Genomic DNA, 26,534 nt, shown 5'->3' on the forward strand with positions numbered 1-26,534 from the left:
AAACACACTTGAAAAGGAAAGGCAAAATAAAGGTAATTACAGATAAACAAAAGCTTGTTGAATTCATAGCTAGTATATGCATGCTGCAAGAAATGCCAAAAGAAGTTGTTTAAGCTGAAAGGAAATGACACCAGATGGAAACTTGGATCTACACAAAGGAATGAAGAGCACTAGAAATGGTAAATATGTCTGTAAATATGAAAGACTACACTTCTATTTTCTTTATTTCTTTAAAGACAGTTGAACATTTTTAAACATTTATTTATTTGAGAGAGAAAGCGACCGATAGGGAGGAGCAGAGGGAGAGGGAAAGAGAGTCTTAGGCAGACTCTGCACTGAGCGTAGGGCCCAACTTGGGGCTTGATCTCATGACCCTGAGATCACGACCCAAGCTGAAACCAAAAGTTGGACACTTAACCAACTGTGACACCCAGGAGCCCCAAGACAGTTGGACATTTAAGCAAAAATAATAACAATGTATTCTATGTTTATTTTTATAAGTACATGTAAATTATAATTTCCATTTGGAAAGGAAATGGAATTATATGTTGAAAGGTGTTTATCTTATACATGAAGTAGTATAATGTGATTTCAAAGTATTTTGAGGCAAATGATACATATTGGAATCCCCAGAATGAACTCTAGAAAGTAGTAAGAGGATATTGTAGCCAAAAACACAATAGAGGAGATAAAATTTTTAAAATTTTAAAATCAGTTAATCCAAAAGAAATGGGAAAGAAGGGACAAAAGAGCAAAGAACAAACAGGACAAATAGAAAGCAATTAGCAATATTATAGGTAGATGTAGACCTAATTATATCAATTATTATATTAAATATAAATGGGCTAAGCATTCAAATAAAAATGCAGAGCATGTCAGGCAGGATTTAAAGAAAACCCTGTTATATTCTGTTTAACAAAGACATACTTTAAATATAAAAACACATTTATATTGGAAGTAAAAGGATCGAAAAAGAAATACCATAGAAAAAATAACCTTAAGAAAGCTGGAGTAGCTCTATCTTCAAATATTTGAAGCAAAAATTATGAGAACTAAAAGGAGACAAATAATAATAGACAACAGCACACTTATAGTTGAATATTTTAACTTTTATATCATAAGTTGATGAGAAAATCAGACAAAATAACCAATAAGGATATAAAGGATTTGAACATCATCAAACAATCTAAGCTAATTAACATGAATAGAAGACCACGTCCATCAGCTACAAAATACAGATTCTCTTCAAGTGCTAATGGAACATTTACCAGGAGAGAACATATGCTAGGTCATGAAATAAATCTTATTAATTTTAAAGGATTAAAGTCCTACAGTATATGTCTTCTATCAGCAACAAGAATCAATAATGGTATCGAGAAAAGCACTCAACTTTTGACAAGTAACATGCTTCCAAATAACTCACAGGTCCCAGCACAAGGCAAATTAGAAAAATATTTTTAATTGAATAGTAATGAAAACACAATATATCAAAATTTGTGGTATATAGATAAAGTCTTATGGAAATAAATTTATAATTTTAAATGCTTATATTAGAGAAGATGGTTTAAAATGAATGATAAGCCTCCATATTAAGAAGCCAGCAAATACAGAGCACATTAAACTAAAGTAAAATAGGAGGAAGAAAATAATAAAACAGTGGAAATTAATGAAATAGAGAACAGACAAACCACAGTAAAAAAAACTGAGGGGTAAACGTTGGGTTTTCAAAAAAATTAATAAAATTTACCAACCCCTAGTAAGACCAACGAAAAGGAGAGGGAAGACACAAATGACCAATACCAGGAATATCATTAAAGAGACTACAGATATTTAAAGGACACTAAGAAAATAGTATGAACAACTTTGTGACAACAGATTTGACAACATATAAAATGGAAAAAAATTATAAACACAACAAAATTACACAAGAGGAAATAGAAAGTTTAGCTCTATATTGGTTAAAGAAATTTTATAATTAAGAACCTTTAAGGAGAAATGTGCTGATGTCTACAACTTACTTAGGAATGCATCAGAAAATAAGATAGACTGATAGATACATAGATGGATATTTGATTAGGAAAGTATAATAATAACACGTTAATGTAGGAAATGGAAATGACTCATTATCCAATTCTTTTTTTCTGAGTTGTTTAAACTTCTCATAATAAAATTTTAGGTAAAAAGCCAACATTTTCCATAAAGAAATTTACCTGGGGTGCCTGGGTGGCTCAGTTGTTAAGCGTCTGCCTTCAGCTCAGGTCATGATCCCAGGGTCCTGGGATCGAGCGTTGCATGGGGCTCGCTGCTCCACGGGAAGCCTGCTTCTCACTCTCCCACTCCCCCTGCTTGTGTTCCCTCTCTCGCTGTCTCTCTCTCTCTGTCAAAAAAATAAATAAAATCTAAAAAAATAAAAAGAAAGAAATTTACCCATAAGTAAACCTCCCAGGAACATATGGTGTTGGAGTAAAACCATTTAAGAAAGAAATACCATTCTTACACACTTTTTTCAAAAATTAGAGAAAGATGGAATACTTTAGTACTCATTTAATGAGACCTGCATAACTCTGATTCCAAAACCTGACAAGGACATCATGAGAAAAAGAAATTATAGACCCATGTCCTCATTAACATGAGCACAACAATTCTTAGCAAAATATTACTAAATTGAATAACACACCATGAACAAGTACGGTTTATCCCAGGAATGCAAGGTTGATTTAACATTTAAAAAGCAATTCTTGGGGCACCTGGGTGGCTCAGTTGTTCGAGCACCTGACTCTTGATTTCAGCTCAGGTCGTGGTCTCAGGGTCATGAGATCAAGTCCCACCTCAGACTCCATGCTCAGCGCAGAGTCTTGCTTGAGATTCTCTTTCTCCCTCTCCCTCTGCCCCTCCACCCATTTTTTCTCTCTCTCTCAAATAAATAAATGAAATGAAAAAAAATAAAAAGCAATAGTTCCTTGTTATTCATAACATCAACAAAATAGAGGAGTAAAATATTGTAATTATCTCAGTAAATGCCAAGAGAGCATTTGTCAAAATTAAATACCCATTAATGATTAAAAATTCTAAATTAACAAACTAAAAATAGGAACTTCCTCAATCTGATAGATGGCATCTGTGAAAAACCTACAGTTAACATTCTACTCAATGGTGAAAAACTGAGTAGTTTCCTCTAAGATCAAGAGTATGGCAATGATGGGGCTCTCCTAGCTTCTTTTAACATAGTACTGCAGGTCCTAGTCAAAGGAATAAAACACAAAAAAGAAATAAAAGGCATACAAATCAGAGAGCAAGAAGTGAATGCATTATTCACAGAAAACATGATTGTGAACCTAGAAAGTCCTAAGGAATTTAGTTAAAAAGCTATCAGACTAATAAGTGAGTTTTAAGGGTTGCAGGTTACTAATACAAACACCAATTGTGTTTCTATATACTACCAACAAACAACTGAAAAAATACATTGAGGAATAAATTTAACAAAGGATGTACTAGACTTTGCTAAAGGGAGAGATATACCATGTTCATAAATTGCAAGACTCAATATTAATTGGTAACATGTGAATTCTCTTCAAGTTGATCTATAGATTCAATGCCATCTCAATAAAAATTTCAGCAGGTTTTTTTGGGGGGTGCAAATTGACATGCTGATTTAAAACTTATATGTAAAAGTAAGAGATCTGGGATAACCAAAGCAATTTTGGAAAAGAAGAACAAAGTTGGAAGATTTGTACTTTCTGACCTCAAGACTTTCTATAAAAGAAAGGAGTCTACTGTCATGAAGGCAATGTAGCCGTATAGACCAGTGGAACCGAGTCTGGAAATAGACCCCCTCCTGTTCCGTGAACTGATTTTTGACAATGGCCCCAGAGAAACTCAAAGAGGGAAAGGAGAGTCTCGTAACAAATAGTGCTGGAATAACTGGGTGATCACGGGGGAATGATGAGCCTTGATACCTAACTCACACCACACACAACAATTAAGTTGAGACGGATCGAAGGCCCAAATACAACCACGACCTCTAGAATGCAGTGCAGAACACACCTTCTGGACCTTGGTCAGGATTTCTCAGGATACAGGAAGCTCCAGCCACAGGAGAACATTGAACTAGATAATTCTGATTTTCTCTAAAGCAAAATCTCCGCCCACCAAATGACACCATTAACGTCCACTTTCCACCATGGTGGCATCACAAGGCCCGGACAGACTCGCCACCCCACCCACTGCAAACTGAGAATGGGACAAAATGTGTCAAAGGGCTGTTTTCGGACATGGGACTGTGCCTCTGAGACGGGACAGGAGGCCAGTGAGCCTTGCGAGCCCCTGGCTCTCCGCCCGGGGCCTAGCAGCCCAAGGTGTGGTGGGGACACCCCAGACCTGCAACCCCGCTCAGAGGAAGGCTTCTGTGGGCACAGGCTGTGGGAGCCAGGGGGGAGGGCTCTGGCCCCGGGGGGCAGGGGGAGCTCAGACCCAAGCAGGGAGGCTGGGGCGGAACTGACATGGTGCTAGGGGGACATGCCCTGGACTTGGGGTCCAAAGCCGGGGATGCAGGTCCTGCTCCACGGGACTGAGGAGTCCCACGGCCTCCAAATCACACTCCCCTCCCCTGGGGTAGCACAGACGCTCAGCTGGGGCCTGCCCCCCCCCCCCCACAGCCCCGCTCCTCCCGGAGGCCAGCGCTGCACGGGGCTCCTGGATCCAGGCTGGGCGCAGTGCTGCTATTCTTGGCTGTAACCTAAGCCAGCTGCCCATTAAAATTCCATGAGTTTCGAAGGCTTGAGCTGCAGTTGATATTTCTAATTATTGTGAAATTAAAATTGTCCCTGTGCTTTAAGGATAATTGCCGGCGATGCCAGCTGGAACCCCAGGGACCCGCGCTGTTCCCAGGCAGAGCTTGGAAAGTCTCTGGAAAGTTCTCTGAACAGGAAAAGACAAAGGCCTTCTGAAAACGAGGGAGGTGTGGGGTCAGGCACGTAGTCGGAATCTGAATTTCCACGTTCCGGGCTCTCGTGACCAGGGCCCCCGCCGCGGGCAGCCTGCTCCCAGTGCTGCAGCCAGCCTGAGCCGTGGCACCCCCAGCAAGGGCGGGCTAGACCTGGGGCTAATTCGGACCCTGACCTTGGGGGTTAAGGAACGCAGGCAGGTGCAGCAATGCAGGGGGGTCTGGCGCCAGCAGAGTGAGGGGTGCTCGAGGGAACGCTGTGGCGGTGACAAGCAGCTAAAACAGGAGGGCCGCGCCCCGCACTGCTCCCCTGGAACAAGGCAGCTGATCCCAGAAGGACAGAGTCCGGGAGGGGCAGGGCTGGCTGCGGGCCCCCCAGCAGGGGCAGAGCCAGCCCGGAGCCCCAGGCCCCCTGGCTTCTCCAGGGCTCTCCCCTACACCCAGTGGCCCTTCTGCCTCCTTTCTACTTTGGGTTCCATGTACACAGGGTGTGGGGGGCATCGGCCATCAGGTCCTGCACACCCCCAGCTCCTCCTCCCTTGTTGGGTCCTGACTTCCCCCGAGCACCCCGGGAGCCACCTAAAGATACAGGGAAGGCCTTGCTGCCTCCCAGTACTCCCGCATCGCCGCTGCCCTGCAGGCAGGCATGTGGGCCTTGCGGCGCCTCCCGGGCTGGCTGGTTGCTCCTCAAGGGCAGGCCTGGGTCCCTGGGGGTCAGCCGCATAGCCGCTGCCCCGCACAGCTTTGAGCCGGAGCCCTGGACGTGCCTTAGGATGCAGCCCGTAATTCTGGGGCAGGGCTGCCCGCCCCTGGCCTCGAGGGAACAGGGGCTGGAGACTGACACCCAGGAGCAAGGCCCGTGATCTGATCCATCAGGCCAATGTAGGGAAGCCTCCAGGAAACCCTGAGAGGGCGCATGGGAGAGCGTCCAGCCTGGTGACCCCGAAGGTACAGATGTGGGAGGGCGCGGGCCTGGAGAGCCTGTCCCCCATCTGGCTGATCTGAGCGACATCCTTTTATCATGAACCAGTGACCCCGTGCACGACACGTTCGCCTGGGCTCCGCGAGCCGCTCCAGCAAACGGTCGAACCCGGGGAGGGGGCCCTGGGACCCTGGATCCGCAGGCCGGCGGTCAGAGCGTGGGTGACTGTGGGGTCTTAAGTGGAGGGGTGGCCTCGGGGGACTGAGCCCTTCCCTGTGGGGTCTGACGCCACCTCCAGGAGGAGCGTGTCGGACTGAGACTGGGGGGACACTCAGTTGGTGTCAGACAATTGCTTGATGATGTCGGGGAAAACACATCAGAATTGGGTGCAGAATCATACACTGACACCCCTAACATCACACCCTTGACCCCCAGCCCTGCCCACCCCACAGCCCTGACCCACAGCCCTGACCGCCCCACAGCCCTAACCACCTGCAGCCTTTAGATCCCCATGGTGTCTCCATCACTTCTGCCTCCCAAGCCTCACTCAAAGCTCACCTTGGACCCCATCTACCCTGGAACCGTGCAGGGAAGGATCTTGGGACACATGGCTCCCAGCACAGAGAGCATGGATAGAACACTCCAGAACACACAGTGTCAGAAATCCACCTCGGGCCCTTCGAGGGGCCCAGCTGCAGAAGAGGGAAGCAGGCCCTGGGAGAGGCGGCCCTACCCGCTCTTGGGGGACAGAGGTGGCCTGGGGGCGCTGGGGAGGAAGTCCAGAGCTACTGCAGCCCTCCCCGCCTGCGCCCCTCCCCCTGCCTCAGCTGGCTGGGCCGCGGCCCCCCAGCCCGTGCTTACAAGTAGGAACTCCTTTGTCTGTCCTGCCTCCTATAGGCCTCACCATCTACCGCACATCTCCAGCGTTTTTAAAGCTCTTTGTCATACGCCATCTTGGAAATTTTATTAATCAAATTAGGCCACTTTTTCCTTTTATGATTTGTCTCATCAGAGAGGTCTTAGCCCCGAGGTCATATGTTCTTCCAAAATTTCTTCTACATGTTTTCCACTTTTAACATTTACATCTTTAATCCATCTGAGATGAACCTTGTAGAAGGTTATAAGACATTTGTCCCTGTCTCCTTGCCAGTCACGGACAACCACAGATCACCGAACGTTGGGTATGGGGGTCTCTGCGCCTACGTCTGTCAAATCCCAAGTCTGGGTGGGTTGGCCCGTTCTGGATCTTTCCCCACCAACACTAGTCTCTACCTGAGGCAAGTCCACGTGGCCCTGAGTGGTTTTATCTATGAAAAAACAAAATTCAACTGAGTACGTTTGAAGATCTAATTGGCTTCACGTAATGATTCATGAACCAGGCAGTGTCTCATCTTAGAAAAGGGTCCAAGGAGATGCACAAAATGGAAGCCATATATAGGCAGAAGTGGGGAGACAGGAAAATCTTGTGTCAGGCAAGATTCCCCCCAGGGACATCAGCCCCAGGGGATGTCCTCTCTCCCCCAGGGACGTCCTCCCCCCAGGAACATCTCCCCCTCAGGAACATCCTTCCCACCAAGTGACGTCCTCCTGAGAAACATCCTACCCCCAGTCCTACCCCCAGAGACGTCCTACTCCCCCTGGGACATCCCCCCGAGGGACGTGGCATCACACCTTTTGTCCAGGTGTCCCTCTCTGTTCTTTACTATGATTAGAGTCCTCTCCAGTGCCGTTTATTTGTAAGCATTTCATAGCTTTGGTTGTTATGAATGGGAATTTTCCTGTTTCTAACCAGTTATTAATAATATAGAAAAAAGGAACTTTATGTATTAATTTTATATATTTATCACTTATTAATCTAGTAGGGTTTGTTAAATCTTTTAAGTTTCCTGGTTTTATGATCATGTCATTAGCAAAAACAGATAATCGTTGCCTCTCCTTGTCCAATATTTGCACCATGACTTTGTCCTTGGCTGATGCAGACCCACAGTGACAGTCCTACTGGGCGTGGCTGTCGCTGGCGGGCTGAGGGGTTTGGGGGGGTGCGTCATCTGTGTCCCTTTCCCTGCAAGTCCTGTCAAGCTTTTCAAGGGACCTTCTGCACAATGCAATCCGATGGCGTCCCCCACGCAGACCTGGTGAATTTGGTAGTTCTGCTGGAGGTTCTCTGACTGCAAAGGACTTCACTTTTCTCAAAGAAGCCTTACTTTGTTGTGGTGTCTTATATTTGCTAGTATTTTATTTAGAATTTTCACTTTATTTTCCTGGTTTTTTTTTTTTTTTTTTTTTTGAGAATCAGGTTGGTATTAAGGCTTTGGTTGGTTCAGATAGGAACTGGGACATTTGCATCTTTTTTTAGGCTCTGACATAGTTCAGATAGCATCTTGGGAAGGCATTTTGACAATTCCTATCCTTTTGATCCTGCAATCCCGCACATAGGAATTGACTGCATAAAAATATGTGCTAGTTGGGCACCTGGGTGGCTCAGTCGGTTAAGCGACTGCCTTCAGCTCAGGTCATGATCCTGGAGTCCCGGGATCGAGTCCCACATCGGGCTCCCTGCTCAGCGGGGGGTTCTGCTTCTCCCTCTGATCCTCTTCCCTCTCGTGCTCTCTGTCTCTCATTCTCTCTCTCAAATAAATAAATAATCTTTAAAAAAAAAAAAATACGTGCTAGTTACAACTCACACAGAAAAAAAAATCTAATTAAAAAACGGGCAGAGGATCTGAATAGACGTTTCTCCAAAGAAGACACACAGATGGCCAGCATGAAAAGATGCTCAGCATCACTCACGTCAGGGAAATGGCAATCAGAACCTCACCTCGTTAGGACAGCTCTCATCACAAAGACCAGAAAGGACCGATGTGGGCGAGGACGTGGGGAGAGGGGACCCTCGTGCTCTGTCGGTGTGCATGCCACCACATGGGTGAACGTGGAGGACGCCGTGCCAGACACACTGCACTCACGTGACGGCCTGGGGGAATCAAGTGCCCGGAGACAGGAAGTAGGGCACCGGGTGTCAAGGGCTGGGAGCGGAGAAGGGGGGTGCTACTCCCCAGGGACACAGGGTCAGTCGGGGAGGGTGGAGGGCGGGGGCACGCCACTGTGGGAACCGACTTGCTCCCACCAAACTGGACCCTCAGCAGTGGTTAAAATGGTAGATTTTATGTTGCGTGTTTTTTACTGCATTTAAAAAACTAGGTGGATAAGCTAAGGACTTAAACTATCCAAACGATCTGTAAAAAGAATAACAAGGCTGAAAGATGTACGATGTCAGACTTCAAGACTTACCGTAGTTCAGACAGTTAAGTGTTGACACAAGAGTGGAAATCATCACTAATGGACAGAATGCAGACTGTGGATGGAGACACACACGTGGGGGCAATTTATTGATTGATTTTTAAAGCTTATTTTTTAGTAACCTCTGCACCCAGTGTGGGGCTTGAACTCACCACCCCGAGACCGAGAGTCACTCGCTCCACCCACTGAGCCAGCCGGGCATCCCTGGGCCGCTTATTTTTAAGGAAAATCCCACAACTACTTGGGGGTGGAGGGCCAGCCTCGTCCGCAGTTGGTGCTGCAACATGGGACCCCTCCCTCACCCGCGAGCCACGGAGCGGAACGCGGGGACTTTCCTGGCCAACTCTCCGTTCCCCTAGGGCTGTCTGGTCTGGTTCTAAGAATGCTTGCTAGCACGCACACAGGATGTCCTCCGCACCACGGCCGAGAGCCGGGAAGGATCTGCCCGTTGGCAGGAGAGCTGCCGACGGACGGCACCCAGGCAGGCGTCTGTGACCCTGAACGGGGCGGGCGCAGAGGCTGGGTGTGGAGACACACGCACGTGCCCGCCGGCTCCTCTCCCCGACCGTGTCACACACGCACACCAGGGTAACCAGGAAGGGCTCCCTGGAGACGAGAAGGAGTCCCAGGGTCGCACGAGGGCCAGAAACCCCGGCACCAAGAGCTGTTTTCCAAAGGAGACCCGTAACCTGCAAAGACGGTGTGGCCAGCTCCCAAACTGCAGGGCGTCCTCCCGCCCCGGCCCGCTCCCAGCCGTGGTCGGAGCGTCCACAGGACGTACAGCGAGGTGCGTGTGGCTGCCCGGCCCCAGACAGGCCAGCACGCCCTGCGCCGTCGCCCCAGTGAGTGGCCGTTGCTCTGGGGGCCGCTGAAGTCCCACAGCCCCCTGGGAAGATGACCCCTGCATTTTCCGGGGTTCTCTCCTCCCTCCTCTTCCGACAGGTGTGCGTGGTTCACCGTGAGGCCCCTGTACCTGCTCCCTCCTCTTCCCCTGCCCTTACCCGGTGGTGGGGTCACCACTTGGGGAAACACGGGATGGTGAGGGCCCCTGAAGACAGTGGCACGCAGCAGGGGACTGACACCGCCTTGGAAGAAAGCAGTGATGCTGAGCTAGTGCCCTACGAGGCCCCCATCCGGGACCTCTGCTCCCGGGGGGCAGAAAGCGCTGGTTGTGGGCCTGTGGATCTGCTCCAGTAAACACACCTCACGTGGGACAGCAGCTGCAAATGGTGTGTCCCCCCTGACTGAGCTGAAGAGTCCCCCATTGTTCTCAAAGACACATCTGTCTTGGAAGCCAACCGAGATGTGCCGGGAATCCACACTCCTGGAAGGTAAGGTGGCTCCGGGGCCATTCAGGGGATGGGCCTGTTCTTTGGTCCAGTTACACCTTCAGGAAGTGGGTAGGCGACCTGGGGGTGGGTGCGGGGTCCCACTGGGCCCTCTGCAGGTGGACGGGGGCTGGGCCAGCGTGTGGTGTGAGTGTCCGGACTCGGAGCCTGGCGATGCAGCTAGCTCAGGGCCAGTCAGCACGGGGACCCTGACGGAGACCAGGAAGGTCCTGTCGGTCTGCTTCCCAGGCGGGAACGTGTGGGCTCCCACCTCACCGAATTCCCGCCCCAGACTTGCTCAGCTGGTTCTCGGGAGGCTGCCTCTCGCGTTTCTAGCAGCCCCTCTGTTTCTCTCCGAAGCGCCGCCCCTCCAGCTACGAACCCACTGTCTTTGTTCGGGGTGTCTCCCCACCCTCATCATCAAGCCCCTGATTTACACCCATCGACTCCCCATTCCGGGCACACCACAGGGGGTCAGCAGGACGGAGGTTAGAGGGAGGGAGGCAGGGCCTCCTTCTGGGCCTCAGCTCGGGGGGACACAGCTCACAGGGGCCATCGGGGTGGGGGGAGGATGCACGCAGGCCTCAGCGCCCCTCCTCACCCCTGTCCCCGCCGCAGGACCCTCTGGAGCTTTCCAGGACACACAGCGACAAATAAGGCCACCGTGCATATTCTCGTCCCCGTTGCCTTGCACACATGCCTGGGCCTCCCCTGAAGTTACTGTGGTCTGTGGGCCCCCCAGCGTCCCTGAGCCCCAAATGGTTGTTACGGAAGAAAAATGCCCTCGGTCATCTTCAGCATGCTGGCTTGCGCTGTGCTGGGTCCTCGGCTGGCGGGGTCCTCGGCGAGAATCAGGACGGGCACCAAAACCCTGGCCAGGGGTCCCGCGTCCCTCCCACCACACACACGCGAAAAACAACAGTTTCCCAAGAGTGTCCCGATGAGGCAGTGACGTGTACTGATTTTATTAAATCTTGGCCCTTGGGCACATCTTTCTAGTATTCTGCGTGACGCACTCCCGTCCCACCCTCAGGACTACGCCCCGGAGAGCAGCCAGTGTGCCATCGTCCCGCTGCCACTCTCCACGGGAACGTGCTTTTTACCTGAAGGGACTCGGGCGCCTCCTGGAAATGGACAGCTGTCCCTGCGGCACCACGTGGTCGTGGTGACCAGCGCCAAAATCCGGCTCTGGTGCCGAGATCAGAACCTCGAAGGAGCCGCCTCCACGGCCCGAGCCTAACGTCCTGCCCCGGGAGGCGACCAGAGTGCGTTTCTGCTGGCGTCTGCCGCGCTGAGGGCACAGAGCCCGGCCTGACCTGGGGGGGCGGTATGTTCCACAGGCCCAGCGCACAGCGGGGCAGGGGCGTGGCGAGCGGGGCCCCCCTGGGCACCACACTGCCCTGGAAGCGCCGGCGGGCTGAGTCCACGCGGCAACCAGCCTGCGCGGCTGGGGTCCTCCGGGAGGGGTGTCCACAGCGACCTGCACACGTTAGTAAAAGATCCCTTTCTTTTCCAAACACCCATCGGCGCGTCCCGCGGCAGACCGCGTCCGGAGCCGGTCGGGGCGGCGGTCGGGGCAGCCCGCGGCCTTCTCCCGAGCCAGAGATCGTGGGGCGTGTAATACATACCCCTCTTCTCGTGAAAACCTTTTGTTTGGGAAAGCGTATTTTTCATGCAATTGTTTACGTCAACATGTAATGGGTTTATTGTTATTTTTAAGTGAGTACAGTTTTTAAGTCTTGGGTCTGATGCCTAGTACAGTCGTCTATCAGGTCCTGAGGACCCACAGGAACACTGGTGGTAACATCTCCAGTCTCCCCCAGAGCGCGGGGGGGCCCTGCGGGCGCCGAGCCCCCAACCAGCGAGCGCGTCTCCAGCCCCGTGGGATGAAGCCCCACTGCTCCCGCCGGCTCGTGGCCCGTTCCACTCCCCCTCGCGGAGTCCGAGTTTCTGTCCCCCGACGCTTTTCCAGGTCTGACCCTGGCAGACGGCACACCGGCCGCAGGGGCATACGACGGCACGCTCGCGTTTCATTCTGCGTTTCCCGGCGCTACATGAGGCCCTGCAGGTCTCCTTCCAGCCTTTAGCCTCATTCCCTTTGCCCCCACTTCTTTTTCATTTGGACTTAAAAATACTTTCTTCAGGGGCACCTGGGTGGCTCAGTCAGTTAGGAATCTGACTCTTGATCTCAGCTCAGGTCATGGTCTCAGGGTTGTGAGTTCAAGCCCCGTGTCAGGCTCTGCGCTGGGCGTGGGGCCCACTTAAAATAAACAACTTTCTTCCATCTCAAAACAAAACCCCACAATGTTATTGAGAATACTGTTGGAATTACATTAATAAAACGATGACACTTTACTTTAGAGCTTTTAGGAGCATGTGGTTTCTCCACATGCTCAGGAATTGTTTTAGATTTTACAATAAAACCGCACAGTTTCCTTCGTGTCGATCCTGGACCGTTCTGGTTAAACTCGTTCATAGATTCCCTGCAGTTCTCAATCATGACTGTGAACGGAATAGTCCATTCTCATAGTCCACAGGTTCAAGGTGGTTTAAAGAGCTCTTGATCTCTTGTATATCTCCTTCCTGGGAATATAAAAATATCATCTGAAAATAAAGGTAATTTTCTGTTATCCTGCTTATTTTGTTTGTCTTAATGCATTAGCTAAAAATGCCAATGTTAAATAATAAAGGTGAAAGCAAGCACGTTCGTCCGGTTCCCGACCTCCGTTTTTGGTATTAACAGGTTGTCTTGCTAGATCTTATCAAATAGCTCAGTGTTTACTGATAGCAGTGCTGATAACTACAGAAGAAATCAGAAACTCGCAACGGACACACGGCTTACGGAGGGCGCGACGTGGGCGGTTGCTCGGCTGACCTCTGCCGGTCCGCGCCAGCTCCGCTCCGGCCCAACGGAGCGCAAGGCAGCAGCGACTCCGTGAGACATGGAGAGAGCGAGCCCTGACCCCACACTCAAAGAGACAGCTGGGAAAACAAAACAGTGCGAACGGCCTCTAAGTACAAAGGTAAAACTGCTACGTAACACAGGGCACCTGTGGCCTTCCACAGCTAGGGAACGCTGGTGCACGCCACGGCCCGGCCCCGGCCCCGGCCCCAGGAGCGCCAGGACGGTCACCCAGAGCCGCGGTCTGTTGCCACCTCGGCGACCCCCGGGCACGGCCGCTCGGACGGGGATCCAGCCAGCGGCCTGGTGTCTGTCAAACGACCAAGTTCTCACTGGGGCTTCTTGGCTCAGAGGCAGCGGCTTCCTGTGCCTGCACCCAGCCCCCCGCCCGGGTCTTCACGCGACGCCCCAAGGTCTCCCCTGCAGTGGAGTGCCACGGTTTGTTCCCCGCACGCCTCCCCCACGGCTGCGGTGACGTCGCGCTGCTCGCTGACACTGGCCCTGCCTGGTGGGAGCACCGCACGTTTGGGCAGAAATCCGGCAAGTTCACACTTCAGCAGAACCGCCTGTTCCACATTCACCAAACTACTGCCTTTGGTTCCAAAGCAGCGTGGTTTGAGTCCACGGCGCGTGCGCTGGGGAGGCCCCCGGGGTGGCTGAGCCGGGGCATCCTGCCCCTCTGGGCTCCACGGCCGCCCAGCCTCTCGCCCACCGCAGCCAGGCCTGGGGCTGGCCTGGGCACCACCTGGGCGACCACGGGCGGCTGCTTCAAGGACCACTGCAGCGTCAGGTGACTGTGACAGCCTCCTGGCCGGACCTCTGCCCTCACCCCACCCGCTGCAGGTCTGCTCAGGAGCCGCCAGGAGCTTTCCTAGACCCTAAGTCAAACCACGCCACCTGCCATGTCCCTCCGAACCCTGCTGTGTGGGCAGCAACACGCTGGTCCCAGGCGGGGAGCCCCTCGTCCCTGCAGCTGGGGACCAAAAGCCGCAGTGGCCAACAAGACTTAGGAGGAATTCAATAGAGAAGTGTCTGGAAAGGTCTTCCCCCTGGTGACAGGGCGGGGGTGGGGAGGTGAGCTTTGTCTCACAGCTCGGGCAGCGCACCCCTGCTCGGCCCGGCGCCGTGGGTCCCGCTCCCGAGCGCCACAGCCAGCTCCCACCAGCTCCCCGTGCCCCCGTGGGCCGGCCGCGCCACCTGGCTTCTCCCGCGGCCCCTCCTCGTGCAGTGCCGACCACAACCTGCTGCGTGTCACGTCCCTCTTCGCTCGTTTGCCGCCCCGACCGGAGCGTGAGTGTGGGAGGCCAGGCCTCCGTCTCAGCAGCGCGACATCCCGGGCCTGGAAAACCGAACCGGGTAGCGCACGTGGGCAGCTGTCCTTGCTTGGTTAGCGTTTTCGCGGGGACCCGGTGCTCCGAGGGGGGGCCGTGGGCTCTCCGAAAGACGCTGCGGGCTCCAGTGCGGGATGAAACAGCCGTCTCCCCTTCCCCCTTCGGGAGGGTTTCTGTTCTGGGCGCCAAGCTGCCACCAGCCTGTTTCTGTTCGCTTTTGTTTTTGGAATAGACCAACCTGGTGCATTCCCTCTGAGCTGAGAAAGTGAACTCTGCTTCCAGAGAGTCATGAAAAATTACACATTTGATATCAAAAGCCATTTCAAGTGTCACTGATAGTGACGGTATTGGAGAACAGATGCTAGGAGTTCTTACTAGGGAATCGCCCCAGAGCGAGCCTGGAGTCCCCGGCCTGTGTCTGAGGAGCGGCTTCCGTGCAGGGAAGTCCGATCCGGGAGCAGCCCCAGGGGCCAGCAGGAGGCCGTCTGCCTCCTCCGGGACCCGGCCTGGCCCGGCTGGCCCTTGTCGTGTGGCCGGCCTGCCCGGCCCTGGCTGCCCGCCCGCCTACCGCCTGGCAGCCTACACGTTGGACTTGGCGATCATCTTCTCCAGCAGGCTCATCATGCGCTCCTGCAGCTGCAGGCTCTGCACCTGCAGGAGGTTCTGCTGGTCCAGCACGCGGCGCACCTCCCGGCACGTCTCCTCCATGGCGCAGCTCAGCTTGCGCTGCTCCTCCAGCATGGCCTCCAGCAGCCGCAGCTTCTTCTTCTGGAAGTGGCAGCTCTGCACCTTGCGCTTCTTCACGGGCCGCTCGTCCGACCTGGAAGGACAGTGCCAGCGTGGGGATGGCGGGCCGCAGGGTCGGGGCTCCGCCCGCCCGACTCCCCCAACCGCCGCAGCGGACACGTGGGAAGCGGAGGGGCTGCAGCCCTCCCGCCGTGACAGGAGGGGGCCACCGGGGCCGCGGGCACCGCTGCCCTGTGGGACTCGAGGCAATCGGGTAACCTGGGTCCCAGGGCCATCCAAACCCCCGTAGCCTGGGTGGGCGGGGTCCACTGTGCCACCAGAGCACCCCGAACTCACTGAGCGGGTGCCAAACCCACAGGCCCGCCGTGGGGCTCGGGGGCAGTGGCCACACGGCGGGAGAGACGAGGAGGGCTGGTGGGAGGGGGCGCTGCGGCTTCTCCCCCGGCCCGGAACCTCGGCCCGCGCCGCGGCCGTGCCCTGTGCTCTCTGCCCGGGGCGGTGAGCATCCCTGGTCTCACTGGCCACACCCCACCGGTCCCCCCAAGGCCTTGCCAGTCCCCCCGTCTGGGCCCTGTGCTTCGAAGCAGAGCGGCGCCCCAGCGGCTCCCGTGCCCCAGCCCTGGTGCGGTGCCTGGGGCAGCTGCGAGTCGGGAACCGGGTCAATCCACGGACACATCTGGCCATAAACCTCAGGTTTCCAGCTGATTCCATCTGCCGTCACAAAGGCACTCCTGTCTGGGGTCTTTGCTCCAGGGAAGGGGCGCCAGACAAACTGAACGGCAGCCCCTGATTTCCGACTCCCCCAGACCCTCCTCACCTCACCCCTGCCTGACGGACCTGAAGGCCAGCGCTCCACCTGCTCTCTGCCTTCTCCTCCCCAAACGGCCAACTCCTATTCACCCCTGAAAGCCGACCCCAAATGTCCCTCCTCTGCTTGCCGGGCCTGCACACCACTGGCTGTGTCTCTGCACCCGTCCGTGGGCGTCCTGAGGGCGGGTTCACGCCGCCGGTGCTGGCCTAGCAGGGCGTCTGTGAAGGACAGAGGGGACGGGCACGCCCACTGCCACCAGCTGAGGAGCACACTCTGGGGGCTCAGCCCAATGCCCCTCCCAGCCAGCCTCGCCAGGGCAGGGACGGGGAGGAGGACCCCAGGGCGGGGTCTGCTAGGGGGTGACGGGGAGCCCCGGAGCCAGAAACTGGGGGGTCGGTGGGGGTGGGGCATTTGGTCTTCCTCCGTGTCCCTTCTCTCTCGTGACACTCGGACAAAGTGCTGATTTATCCCCATTTTACAGAGGGAGACTGAGGCCCAGAGAGGTCAAGGACTTTCCACACAGCCACAAAGTGATGGAGCAGGGAGATGAACCCAGACTATGGACATGATGGCCCGCACTTCAGTACCTCCTGCCTCCCAGTCTGAGGCCTCCCTGTTTGAGGCCTCCCCGTCTGAGGCCTCCCTATTTGAGGCCAGCCTGGTCTGAGGCCTCCCTGTTTGAGGCCTCCCCATCTGAGGCCTCCCTGTTTGAGGCCAGCCTAGTCTGAGGCCTCCCTGTTTGAGGCCAGCCTAGTCTGAGGCCTCCGTATTTGAGGCCAGCCTGGTCTGAGGCCTCCCTGTTTGAGGCCTCCCCGTCTGAGGCCTCCCTATTTGAGGCCAGCCTGGTCTGAGGCCTCCCTGTTTGAGGCCTCCCCATCTGAGGCCTCCCTGTTTGAGGCCAGCCTGATCTGAGGCCTCCCTGTTTGAGGCCTCCCCGTCTGAGGCCAGCCTGGTCTGATCTGAGGCCTCCTCATCTGAGGCCAGCCTGGTCTGAGGCCTCCCCGTTTGAGGCCTCCCTGTTTGAGGCCTCCCCGTCCAAGGCCAGCCTAGTCTGAGGCCTCCCCGTCCGAGGCCAGCATGGTCTGAGGCCTCCCTGTTTGAGGCCAGCCTAGTCTGAGGCCTCCCTGTTGGAGGCCTCCCCATCTGAGGCCTCCCCGTCCGAGGCCAGCCTAGTCTGAGGCCTCCCTGTCTGAGGCCAGCCTGATCTGAGGCCTCCCTGTTTGATTCCTCCCCGTCTGAGGCCAGCCTGGTCTGATCTGAGGCCTCCTCATCTGAGGCCAGCCTGGTCTGAGCCCTCCCTGTTTGAGGCCTCCCCGTCTGAGGCCTCCCCGTCCGAGGCCAGCCTGGTCTGAGGCCTCCCCGTCCGAGGCCTCCCTGTCCCTGGAGGCCCTTGCATACCACCTAGGCCTTTGCAGCCAGCCAGGGACGGCAGAGGATGCCACCGCCCCGAGAGCTGCCGGCCCTCACCGCTCCCAGCCCCTCCTCTGGCCGCTGGGCTCCTGGCCCCTGCTGGAGGTGGGGGCAGGGAAGGAAGACACACCTGAACTTAAGGGACAGTAAGCTGGAGGAGCTGTCGGAGCCATCGTCCTGGAAGCGGCCTTCGTAGGAGCACTGGTTATACGGTAAGTACAGAGGGGTGGACTTAGCAGACGGCGACAGGGACGCCTCGGTCTGGGACGTGGAGGGCCCCGGCTGCTGGCCGTCCGGGAGTTTGCCATCACAGGACTCGGGGACCTTGGCCAGAATCCTATCAATGGCTAGGTAATAGGGCCAGTCGGGCGGGACGGACTCGCTATCTGTCATGCATTTTAATTTCCTGAAACGAGAGACACAAGAGCCAAGGGTGAGAAACGGAGCTGCTCCCGGCCTGTCCTGCCTGGCCCTCGGCTGAGAGGTGCTTGGGGCTGCTGGGGCCCCGGGGAACCACTCTTGGCCAGACAGCCTCTCCAGAAAAACTGGCCAGGCTCCAGGGCCAAGGTGACACGAGACTTGGAAAGAAGTCGGGCTGGGGACCTACCCCACGGTGGGTGCCAGAAGCACGCAGCCCAAACGTGAATAAGGTCATCTGTGAGTGGTGGGGCCCTGGGCTGTGTTTTACTGTTTCTGTCCTTGCTGGTCTGTAGTTTCTAAACTCCCTACAAGGAACAGATACTGCTTTTAAGTAAGTTAACCAGCAATAATAAAATAAACATAGGAATAAAATATTATTACAAGTATCATATAATGCAAACATAAGAAGTCATAATATAAGAAATCTGTTTTTCTAAAGAGAACGCCTTAGAAGCTAGAACCACAGGAGTTCAGGGCGCAGGCTTCAGCATCCAACAGATCTGAGCTGTGTCTCATCTCTACCACTTTGCTATGTGACCTTGGACAGGTTCATTAACCTCTCTGAGCCTCCATTTTCACATCAATAAAATGGGATGAGCAAAGTAAACTCCTCACAAGCTTTAGGGATAATTTAATAAGACAAAGCCCAGTTCCTGGCAAACAGCAAACTGACCAGATAACATTCTTGGCTGAAGGTACCAGGAGGCAGCAGGATCCCTACTTAGACTCCGGGGCCATGGGTATGCACAGCACAGCTTTGCCCACCATGGGTGGGGACCCCACCCAGTCCTGCATCCCGCCCTTCCCTGCAGCAGGCCTTGTAGGGCCCTGGGCCTTGGCTGAATTCTGGGGGCTCAGGGATGGGAGACATGGCTGCAGGAGAGCTGGGAAGCCCTGGCCAGGCCAGGAAGGAGGCCACAACTCAGGTGGGGACGTTGCTGTCTGCCCCATCAGATCCAACCTTAGTCTGTGGCCCCCACATTCCTGCCCCATGCTCTTCCCAAGTAGGGAGGCCCTCAAGCTATAAGAGATCCCTGTGGCCAGATAGCTCCTGCCTCCTGATGTGGGGCTCCTGCCAGCGTGGGCCCCTGGTCACACTGGTCACTGGAAACACTCAGCTGACCATCAGAATGAGTTGCCTTCAGCAAACGGGCCCACCTGGACGGCAAGGGGGTCTGTGGCTCAGGGCAGCAAGCCGAGGCCAACATCCACCAAGCAGAATGTCCTCAGTAGAAAGCCAGGGACAGGCCACAGAGGGAAAGGCATGGCCGCTCCGTCTCCCGACCCCAGGGCCATCCATCACCCTGGAGGCCTGCACAGATTCCAGGTGCAGGAAGTAGAGGACTGTGCCTGGGGCCCACACTCAGCCTCTGCCTAGGCTCCCTCCAGCCCCTCCAGAGGCCCCCCTGTGCTTGTTCTGACCACTCAAGCCAGGCTACTCCTTGGAGAAATGACGGAAGGCCTGGCTCTGGCACAGGAGACCCCGGTAGGGTATTCCAAGAGACCATGCTCCATGGAACCCGGCTACCCCCTCAGGCTTCCTTAGCCTGACAACCCTAATATGTAAAGAGCTACAGTGAAAAAATAAGAAAAGACTTTGCTGTGGGAGGCTTTCTGGGTGTGGGTGGGGGGAAACAGATAAAGAACTAGTCAACCAATGAAAGCATCAGCCTGTTAAAGGCTGTTTGGCCTTGGGCAAGTCCCTCCTCTGCTCTAGGCCTCAGTTTCCCCCTCAGGGAATGGGAAATTGAAGTGTTGTATACGTGTGCAGTCCCTCCCCCCAGCAGCAGACTGCAGCATCTGGAGTGAGCCCTGCCGGAGGGCCCAGGCCCCTGCTCTGCTGCATCCTCCTCTCCTATGGCCTCCTTGGCCCACATCCCCTACCTCCAGGAATGGAACAGAACACCTCCCCTGGGACTCTGAAGAAGGCTCTCAGGATAAATAATGAATAACTCGGCCAGACACCGATCAGAGCCCATGAATTACTGAGTCAGATGGGCAGCCCCCTCACCAGGCACAGAGGGACGCGCCGTGTGCGAGGAGGAGGGGGTAACGGGGACACACACGTCTACAGACAACTCAGTCCTCACATCACGAGCTGGTGGCTGGAACTGAACATTGTTTATGTTGTGAATGAGGCCTTCACGCCCTTAGTGGCTGCCTCCCTTCTGGCCCCTGGGCCTGCCTGGGAGCTGAGGCTGCGGGTGGAGATGGGCCTTCGGGCAGGTGCAGGCTCTGGAACTACTCCTCCAAGGGCCACAAAAACAGCCGATGGGGTGTCAGGGGCCCTGCGAGCCTCTGCACGTCTCCAGGCCCCAGACGGGCTGGGAGCTGCAGGCCGGGAGGGTCCTCTCAAGGTGCCCAGGGCAAGGCTGCAGGCCCTGTCTACACCCAGCCCTGACTGCACCTCTGGCCCCTGGTCATGGCAGCCACTAGGGCGGGCGGAGGCGGCCGGGGCTGGGAGCCGCTGGGCACCTGCACGTGCCCCGGGGACAGCGCCCCTTTCGGGGACATTGACAGGCCCACCCCTGCCAGGATGCCCTATGGACCCCCCACTCTCACTGCTGCTCTTCCCCCCATGGCCCCCAGCTCCGGGGCGACCTGCCCCCCAGCAAGACCCTAGCCTGACCACGACCCTAGCGCTGCCAGTGACCCTCGCCATGCCCATGACCCGCTCCACACTTGTGACCTTGGCCACGCCCAGGACCCTCTGCACACAGTGACCGTCTGCAGACAGGCCTGGCTGCCACACAGCCCGAGGTGCTGGGCCTGGGGGGCTGTAGCTGGCTCCCCACCCAGGTACCAGAGCTCCCCCGCCTGGGAACCCCCTCCGCGGCCCCCCTCAGGCTGCCAGGGCAGGGTGGCCACAGTGGGAGGGTGGAGGCAGATGGGGGGCCAGGCCTGGTCCCCACTGCTTCGTTCCACAAACAAGGCCCCTCCCACGAGTGGGGGCCTGCTGGGCGCTGCAACATCAGCCCCGCCACACACCCCGCTCCCTGCCCGTGGCCCGCGCCGCCCGCGCTCACAACTGGGCTCGGTGGCTGCCGGAAAGGACAGAGCGTCAGCACCAGGCGGGACTTGCAGGCCTGGGAGCTGAGCCTCCTTCTCACCCCTGGCCTCAGTTTCCCTGCTTAGCGAAGCCACGCCTGGGCGGCCGGCCCGCAGTCTCCCGGCTGGCGGGAGGGCACATGGAGGCCGAGTGGGAGCCGCCTGCAGGTGGCACCCAGGGCAGGGCCCGGGGGAGGGTGCTGACCGCCCCGGCCGCCTCGCTGGGCCTCAGCTCCCCCGCCTCCGTGGCGGGAGGCAGCACAGACGGTCTGTGCAGGCCCCATCTCGCGGCCGGGCTCTGCCCACGCAGGCCTCCTGACTCAGCTCCGAGGGGGCCGCGGCAGCCCCCGCAGCCCGGGCGCAGCCGGCCGGCCGCTGAGCGGGCGTGGGGGCCGTGCAGGGCGTGGGGGCACGCGGCTCGCGGCTCGCGGAGCCCACCTGTACTGGAAGGTCATGTTGGTGATCTTGATCTTGATCTCCTCGCCCAGCCGGCGCTCCCCGGTCATCTCCAGCAGCTTGCTGGCCATCTTCTCGTACACCTTGGCGTTGCGCTTGGTCTGCTTCAGCTCGTCGAAGAACTCCTCCCAAACGAGCATGAGGCCACGCATCTCCGCGTCCGTCCAGTTGCGGGCACGCCGGTGCTTCTCTGTCTGAGGGGACACGAGGTAGCTGGGCACCTCGGCCGCAGCCATGCTGGAGGCACCTGTGGGGTCGAAAGAACGTGCTCAGGCGGGGCCTGCGGCCTGCGCACCAGGGCGGGAGCCCCACTCCTGGAAGGCAGCTCCGCGCTCAAAATGGGGCCTACATCTGACAGGCAGGAATTTAGTTAAAAGCTTTTAAACGGGAAACGTCATTTTGATGTCACGTTTCCATAGCAACAGAGCAACTGCATAAAGCTACAACAACAGAAACCTTTTAACTGAAAGCGCAGGAATCAGGGCTGCCCTGACGGGCCATCAATACAGCAGCGAGCCGGCCAGACCCAAAACCGGCGGCCCGGGCGCCCGCCCCGCCGCCCACCCCGACCCGTCAGGAGCCTGGTGCACGCTGGGCTCGCGGGGCTCCCGAGGGCGGGGGTCCAGGCCACAGCCCCCACCTCAGCCCTGCCCCACTCACACAGGCCAGGGACCCAGGGGAGCCCAAGATGGGGAGTCGGGGGGCAAATGAAGAGGGAGAGGTGGAGACGGACAGGAGGGTGGGCAGCGAGGGGTGAGGGTGCAGAGGCGGATTCCCCCAGGGACCCACAGCAACCCTCGCCTACCCAGGACGTGCTCCACACACAGCATGTCCCTGGCCATGTGCTCACATGGATGGGAAATGCACGGATGCCAGGCTGGGCAGGATGGCCCGTCTCCCTCCTTGAAGGTGGGACCGGTTGCCGGCCTGGGTGACGTGGGGAGAGTGGAGAAACCGGGGCAGTTCTTGAGGCCAGAGTGCAGCAGGCAGCAGGCGGGCAGTGTCCATCTGTCCCTCCCACCCTGGGCAGCCCCAGCACAGCCCCAACCTAACCCTGCTCAGCACCATCTGTACTCGACCTGCTTCCACCAGGCGGTGGCATGCTCCTTGCATCCCCAGTACCTCACAGAAAAGGGTTTGCTAAAGGCTTGCTGAATAACGAAATGAACAAATGAAGGGACCAATCTTAAGTAGCTCCTCCCTTCCCAATAGATCACCTAGACTCTGCCTTTGGACTTAACCGGCTAACTCCTAATCATTCTTCAAAGCCCTATTCTGACATCACCTCCTCTCTGAAGTCTTCCTACTCCATTTCGGTCCTTCCCTTTTTCCCTCATGCTGATTGGCCCTACCTTGAGCCAGGCCATTTTATTTTCTACTCTAGTTGTGTGACCCTGGGTTCAGGACATTTGCAAAAGTGAGAAAATAAGAATTCGAGGGGCGCCTGGGTGGCTCAGTCATTAAGCCTCTGCCTTTGGCTCAGGTCATGATCCCAGGGCCCTGGGATCGAGCCCCGCATCATGCTCCCTGCTCCACGGAAGCCTGCTTCTCCCTCTCCCGCTCCCCCGGCTTGTGTTCCCTCTCTCACTGTGTTTCTGTCAAATAAATAAATAAAATCTTTGGGCCCCTGGGTGGCTCAGTCGTCGGGCGTCTGCCTTCGGCTCAGGTCATGATCCCAGGGTCCTGGGATCGAGCCCCGCATCATGCTCCCTGCTCAGCAGGAGGCCTGCTTCTCCCTCTCCCACTCCCCCTGCTTGTGTTCCCTCTCTCGCTGTGTCTCTCTCTGTCAAATAAATAAAATCTTTAAAAACAAAAAAAAAGAATTCAAGTATTCTCCAAACACCGGGCACTGTTTTAAGAGTCTTCCACTTTGATCCTCGTGGTTACTCCCATTTTACACATGAAAAGCCCAAGGGGTGGAGAGGTGAGGTCAGCCTGTGGGCAAGGGGCTGGCTGGGAGCTGAGTCAGCAGTGCTGTGTGGCCTCCTGAAGGAGCATAGGCTCAGGCTCCCGGTAAAAGACACCTGTCACCCCTCCTGTGCCCCTGGTCCTGGGCGGGGCACACAGGATGAAGCCAATGCAAACTGCTGTGTGCTGGACAATCTCCCCACAGTTTCCTGGGGTCTCCTGGGAGGCCCCCCAGTGCTGACAAGGTGGCTGCTGCCTGTGGCAGGGGTCCTTGGCCATGGGACCCTCACCCTCCCTCAGCGGGTCTCTACCAGGGCTTGGAGGAGGCTCATCCCGACATCTCGAGGGGCAGGGCCACGGACTGCTAGCACCGGCGGGGCTGGAAGGGCACACCGCAGGACGAAAGTGAGCTCTGCACCACGACACAGGGGGATGGGCCTTGCTCACCAGGAAGGCAGCGGGCACCGCCGGAAAGAACCAGGCTCGCAGTGGCAGAAGGCCCACTTGCAGGAACACAAAGGGGAGCCGGCAGTGAGACAGGGTGACCATCCCTGGGGGAGTGCAGGAGGTGGTAGGAAAGGTGGTAGGGACTGTGGAGGGTGGTAGGTAGGCTGAGAGCCAGGCTGGGGATGGGCTGCGGTGCCCCCTCGGGGCTGGCCAGCCAACGTCAGCAGGAGGGTCAGTCAGGGCAGGAGACCAGGGCCATGGAACCCATGAGGACTATGAACAGAAAGGGCCACCTAAAGGCATCAGCATTCGAAATTAAAAGATAAAACTCCAGTGGTTTTATCTGCAGGAGCCCACTGCACCTGCTGGACAGGGCCCAGCCCTGCTCCCTAGGCGCAGGTGCCCAGAAAGGTTTGGTGTCCACGGGCCGTCAGTGAGGCTGCCTGGCATTCGTGGGTTTCTGGCGGTGGCCTAAACCCGGGGGAGGGACTCCCGAAGTCCAGGCTGAAAATCACCACGGTTAACAGAGGTCCTCCTCAGACCTGCCCATGCGCCCAAGAGCTGAGGTTGGAATGGGGAGCTGTCTGTCAGGTGGAAGGACGGGAGGTGCCCCGGATGGGGTGGGTGTGCTGGGGTCAGAACTGGAAGTGCAGTGGGCGGGGGCAGCAGGGGCCTCTACGCCTTCAGTGGGTTCTTGGGTTGAGGTCTGCATCCTTTCTCTCCAGGCCTCAGGGGTCACCTGGGGGCACAGGGACACCACCACCTGGCCAGGCACACCTCCCAGGAAGGCTCAGGGCGGCTGTACCCTCCAGGAAGCCCCCAGTGCTCAGGCAAAGGCTCTCAGGACCCCTTGAGGGCTTTCCCCAGCACAGCTCCAAGAGCTGAGCAGGGCTGCCTCCAGGCACCTCCCGGGGCAGGGGGAGGCAGGCAGAGCATGGCTGTGGAGCTGCAGGCCTGGCTGGGGACAGTGAAGACGCGTCAGGACAGTTGCTGCCCCAGGGCCCCCAGGCTGCAGGCCAGCTGGTCCCACTGCCTCCAAGGGGCAGCTGCCGGCCTGCAGGCGTCACTCTGTGCTCAGGGCTCTGGCAAACCGTGGCCCCAGAGGAGGGCTCTGCACCTCCTCCTTCCCCTCCAGCCAGTGCGTCCAGGGGAGTCAGGGCAAAAGGCTGGATGCCCAATGTCTTTGCAGGTTTCAGTGGGCACTGGAAGTCCCCAGAGAATGGAGTCCTGGGGGAGCTTCTGGGAGCAGAGCCCTCTGGTGGGGCCTCCAAGGAAAAGCCCTGGCTAGGTGGGCGGCCCTGTCTGTCCTTGCTGGGGAGGGGCTCCATACCTTGGCACAGCTGCATGGCCTGCTGGGACCCTCAGTCTCCAAGGGGTGGGGAGGCAGAGGGCCGGGGACCGGGGATCCGGCAGGACCTGCAGGGAGAAGGGGTAGTCAAGCCCCGGCAGGAGGCCAGGGGTACCTGTGCGGCCACGCCCTGTAGGCCTCCGTCTCGCCGTGAACGGACACTCGGTCTGAGATACTTGGCTGTGCCAGCCCTGCCCGGCCAGGCGGGCCAGCATGGGGGCCCAGGGTAGGAAGCAGCTGTGCCCGTGAAGAGCCTCTGGCAGCAGGCAGGGGCCGATGCCAGTGAGCTGAGCCTATCACGGTGGGCGGCCGAGCTGAGCAGTGCGAACACTCCATCCTGGGCAAAGGCAGGAAAGCACGTGGAAGGTGGCGGCAGTATGGCAGGGGTGGCAGGGTGGAGCCCCGGGAGGGCGGGGCCAGAGCGGGGGCTGTCCCGGTGGAAGGGGGCGACAATCGTCCCAGGGTGGCCGGCTCACAGTGGAAGGAAGCTCCAAGCTGCGGCCCAGCGCTGTGTGGACGGGTGGGTGCGTGGGCCGGGGGGGCTGCAAGCCCAGCTCACCAGGCCAGCACCACTGCCCTTTTCCCTACATCCCTGGGGAGCCCAGACCCTTACCTGCCAGCCCTCTGCCTCGGTGGGTCCCCTGGGCCCACCCACACCTCTAGTGCCCCTCAGGCCTATGAGCCCCAGGCTCCCTAGAGGACGTGGCCAGCAGGGAGACGGTCGTTGGGAGTGGCCTCCAGGTTTCCTGCTTGGGAAGCTGGTGAGGAAGCGCTGTCCAAGCAGATGTTAAGGTCCCCAAAGCAGTGAAAACTGCAGGACGTGCTCATGGCTTTCCATGAGCTTCCCTCACCAAAGGAGTCTTGGTGATGCCACAAAGCAGGCCCACGTCTGTGCCCACGTCTGTGCCCACAGGCCCAGGCAGAATGCTTCATCCAGCGGTGCTGAGTATGGCCAGGCTGCCTGCGGGGCGAGGTCGGCCGCCTCCAACACACCCAGCAGGGCTGCAGAGGCTTCTTCTGAAGAACAGCGGGGTCTCACCCTCTACGGAGGGCAAGCAGGGCGTGGGCAGCAGCAAAGCCCACTCACGCCAGGGGCCCTGGGACCCTTCTTTCTAGAAAGAACAGGTAGGCCAGGTGTGCTCAGGTGCACCAGGCAGGGTCTGGCTGTCCATGCTTGGACCAGGAAGGGGGATAGAGCCTTGGAAGCTGGGAGGGAC

At 56.7% G+C, this 26,534-nt stretch overlaps 1 protein-coding gene across 1 annotated transcript; it reads right to left on the reverse strand.

The window, feature by feature from the left end:
* Nucleotides 1-11,433: 11,433 nt before the first annotated feature.
* MSANTD1 (Myb/SANT DNA binding domain containing 1) lies at nucleotides 11,434-25,830 on the reverse strand. The gene is made up of 4 exons (XM_081812752.1): nucleotides 25,300-25,830; nucleotides 21,597-21,861; nucleotides 17,821-18,096; nucleotides 11,434-15,542 (listed from the first exon to the last, which is right to left on the reverse strand). The coding sequence occupies exons 1-4, from the start codon at nucleotides 25,313-25,315 to the stop codon at nucleotides 15,302-15,304; spliced, it is 798 nt and encodes a 265-aa protein (XP_081668878.1). The 5' UTR covers nucleotides 25,316-25,830; the 3' UTR covers nucleotides 11,434-15,301.
* Between the last annotated feature and the right edge of the window lie 704 nt (nucleotides 25,831-26,534).

The sequence above is a fragment of the Leptonychotes weddellii genome, chromosome 2 (genome assembly GCF_054177405.1).
Source record: "Leptonychotes weddellii isolate Sample4059 chromosome 2, ASM5417740v2, whole genome shotgun sequence".
NCBI lineage: Eukaryota > Metazoa > Chordata > Mammalia > Carnivora > Phocidae > Leptonychotes > Leptonychotes weddellii.

Bases quoted from the DNA above. Each gene is read 5' to 3' on its own strand.
- MSANTD1 (XM_081812752.1), bottom strand. The intron at 18,097-21,596 runs GTGGGCTCCGCG...CTCTCGTTTCAG, and splicing joins AACATGACCTTCCAGTACAG to GAAATTAAAATGCATGACAG. The intron at 15,543-17,820 runs GTGTGTCTTCCT...CTGTCCTTCCAG, and splicing joins TTACTGTCCCTTAAGTTCAG to GTCGGACGAGCGGCCCGTGA.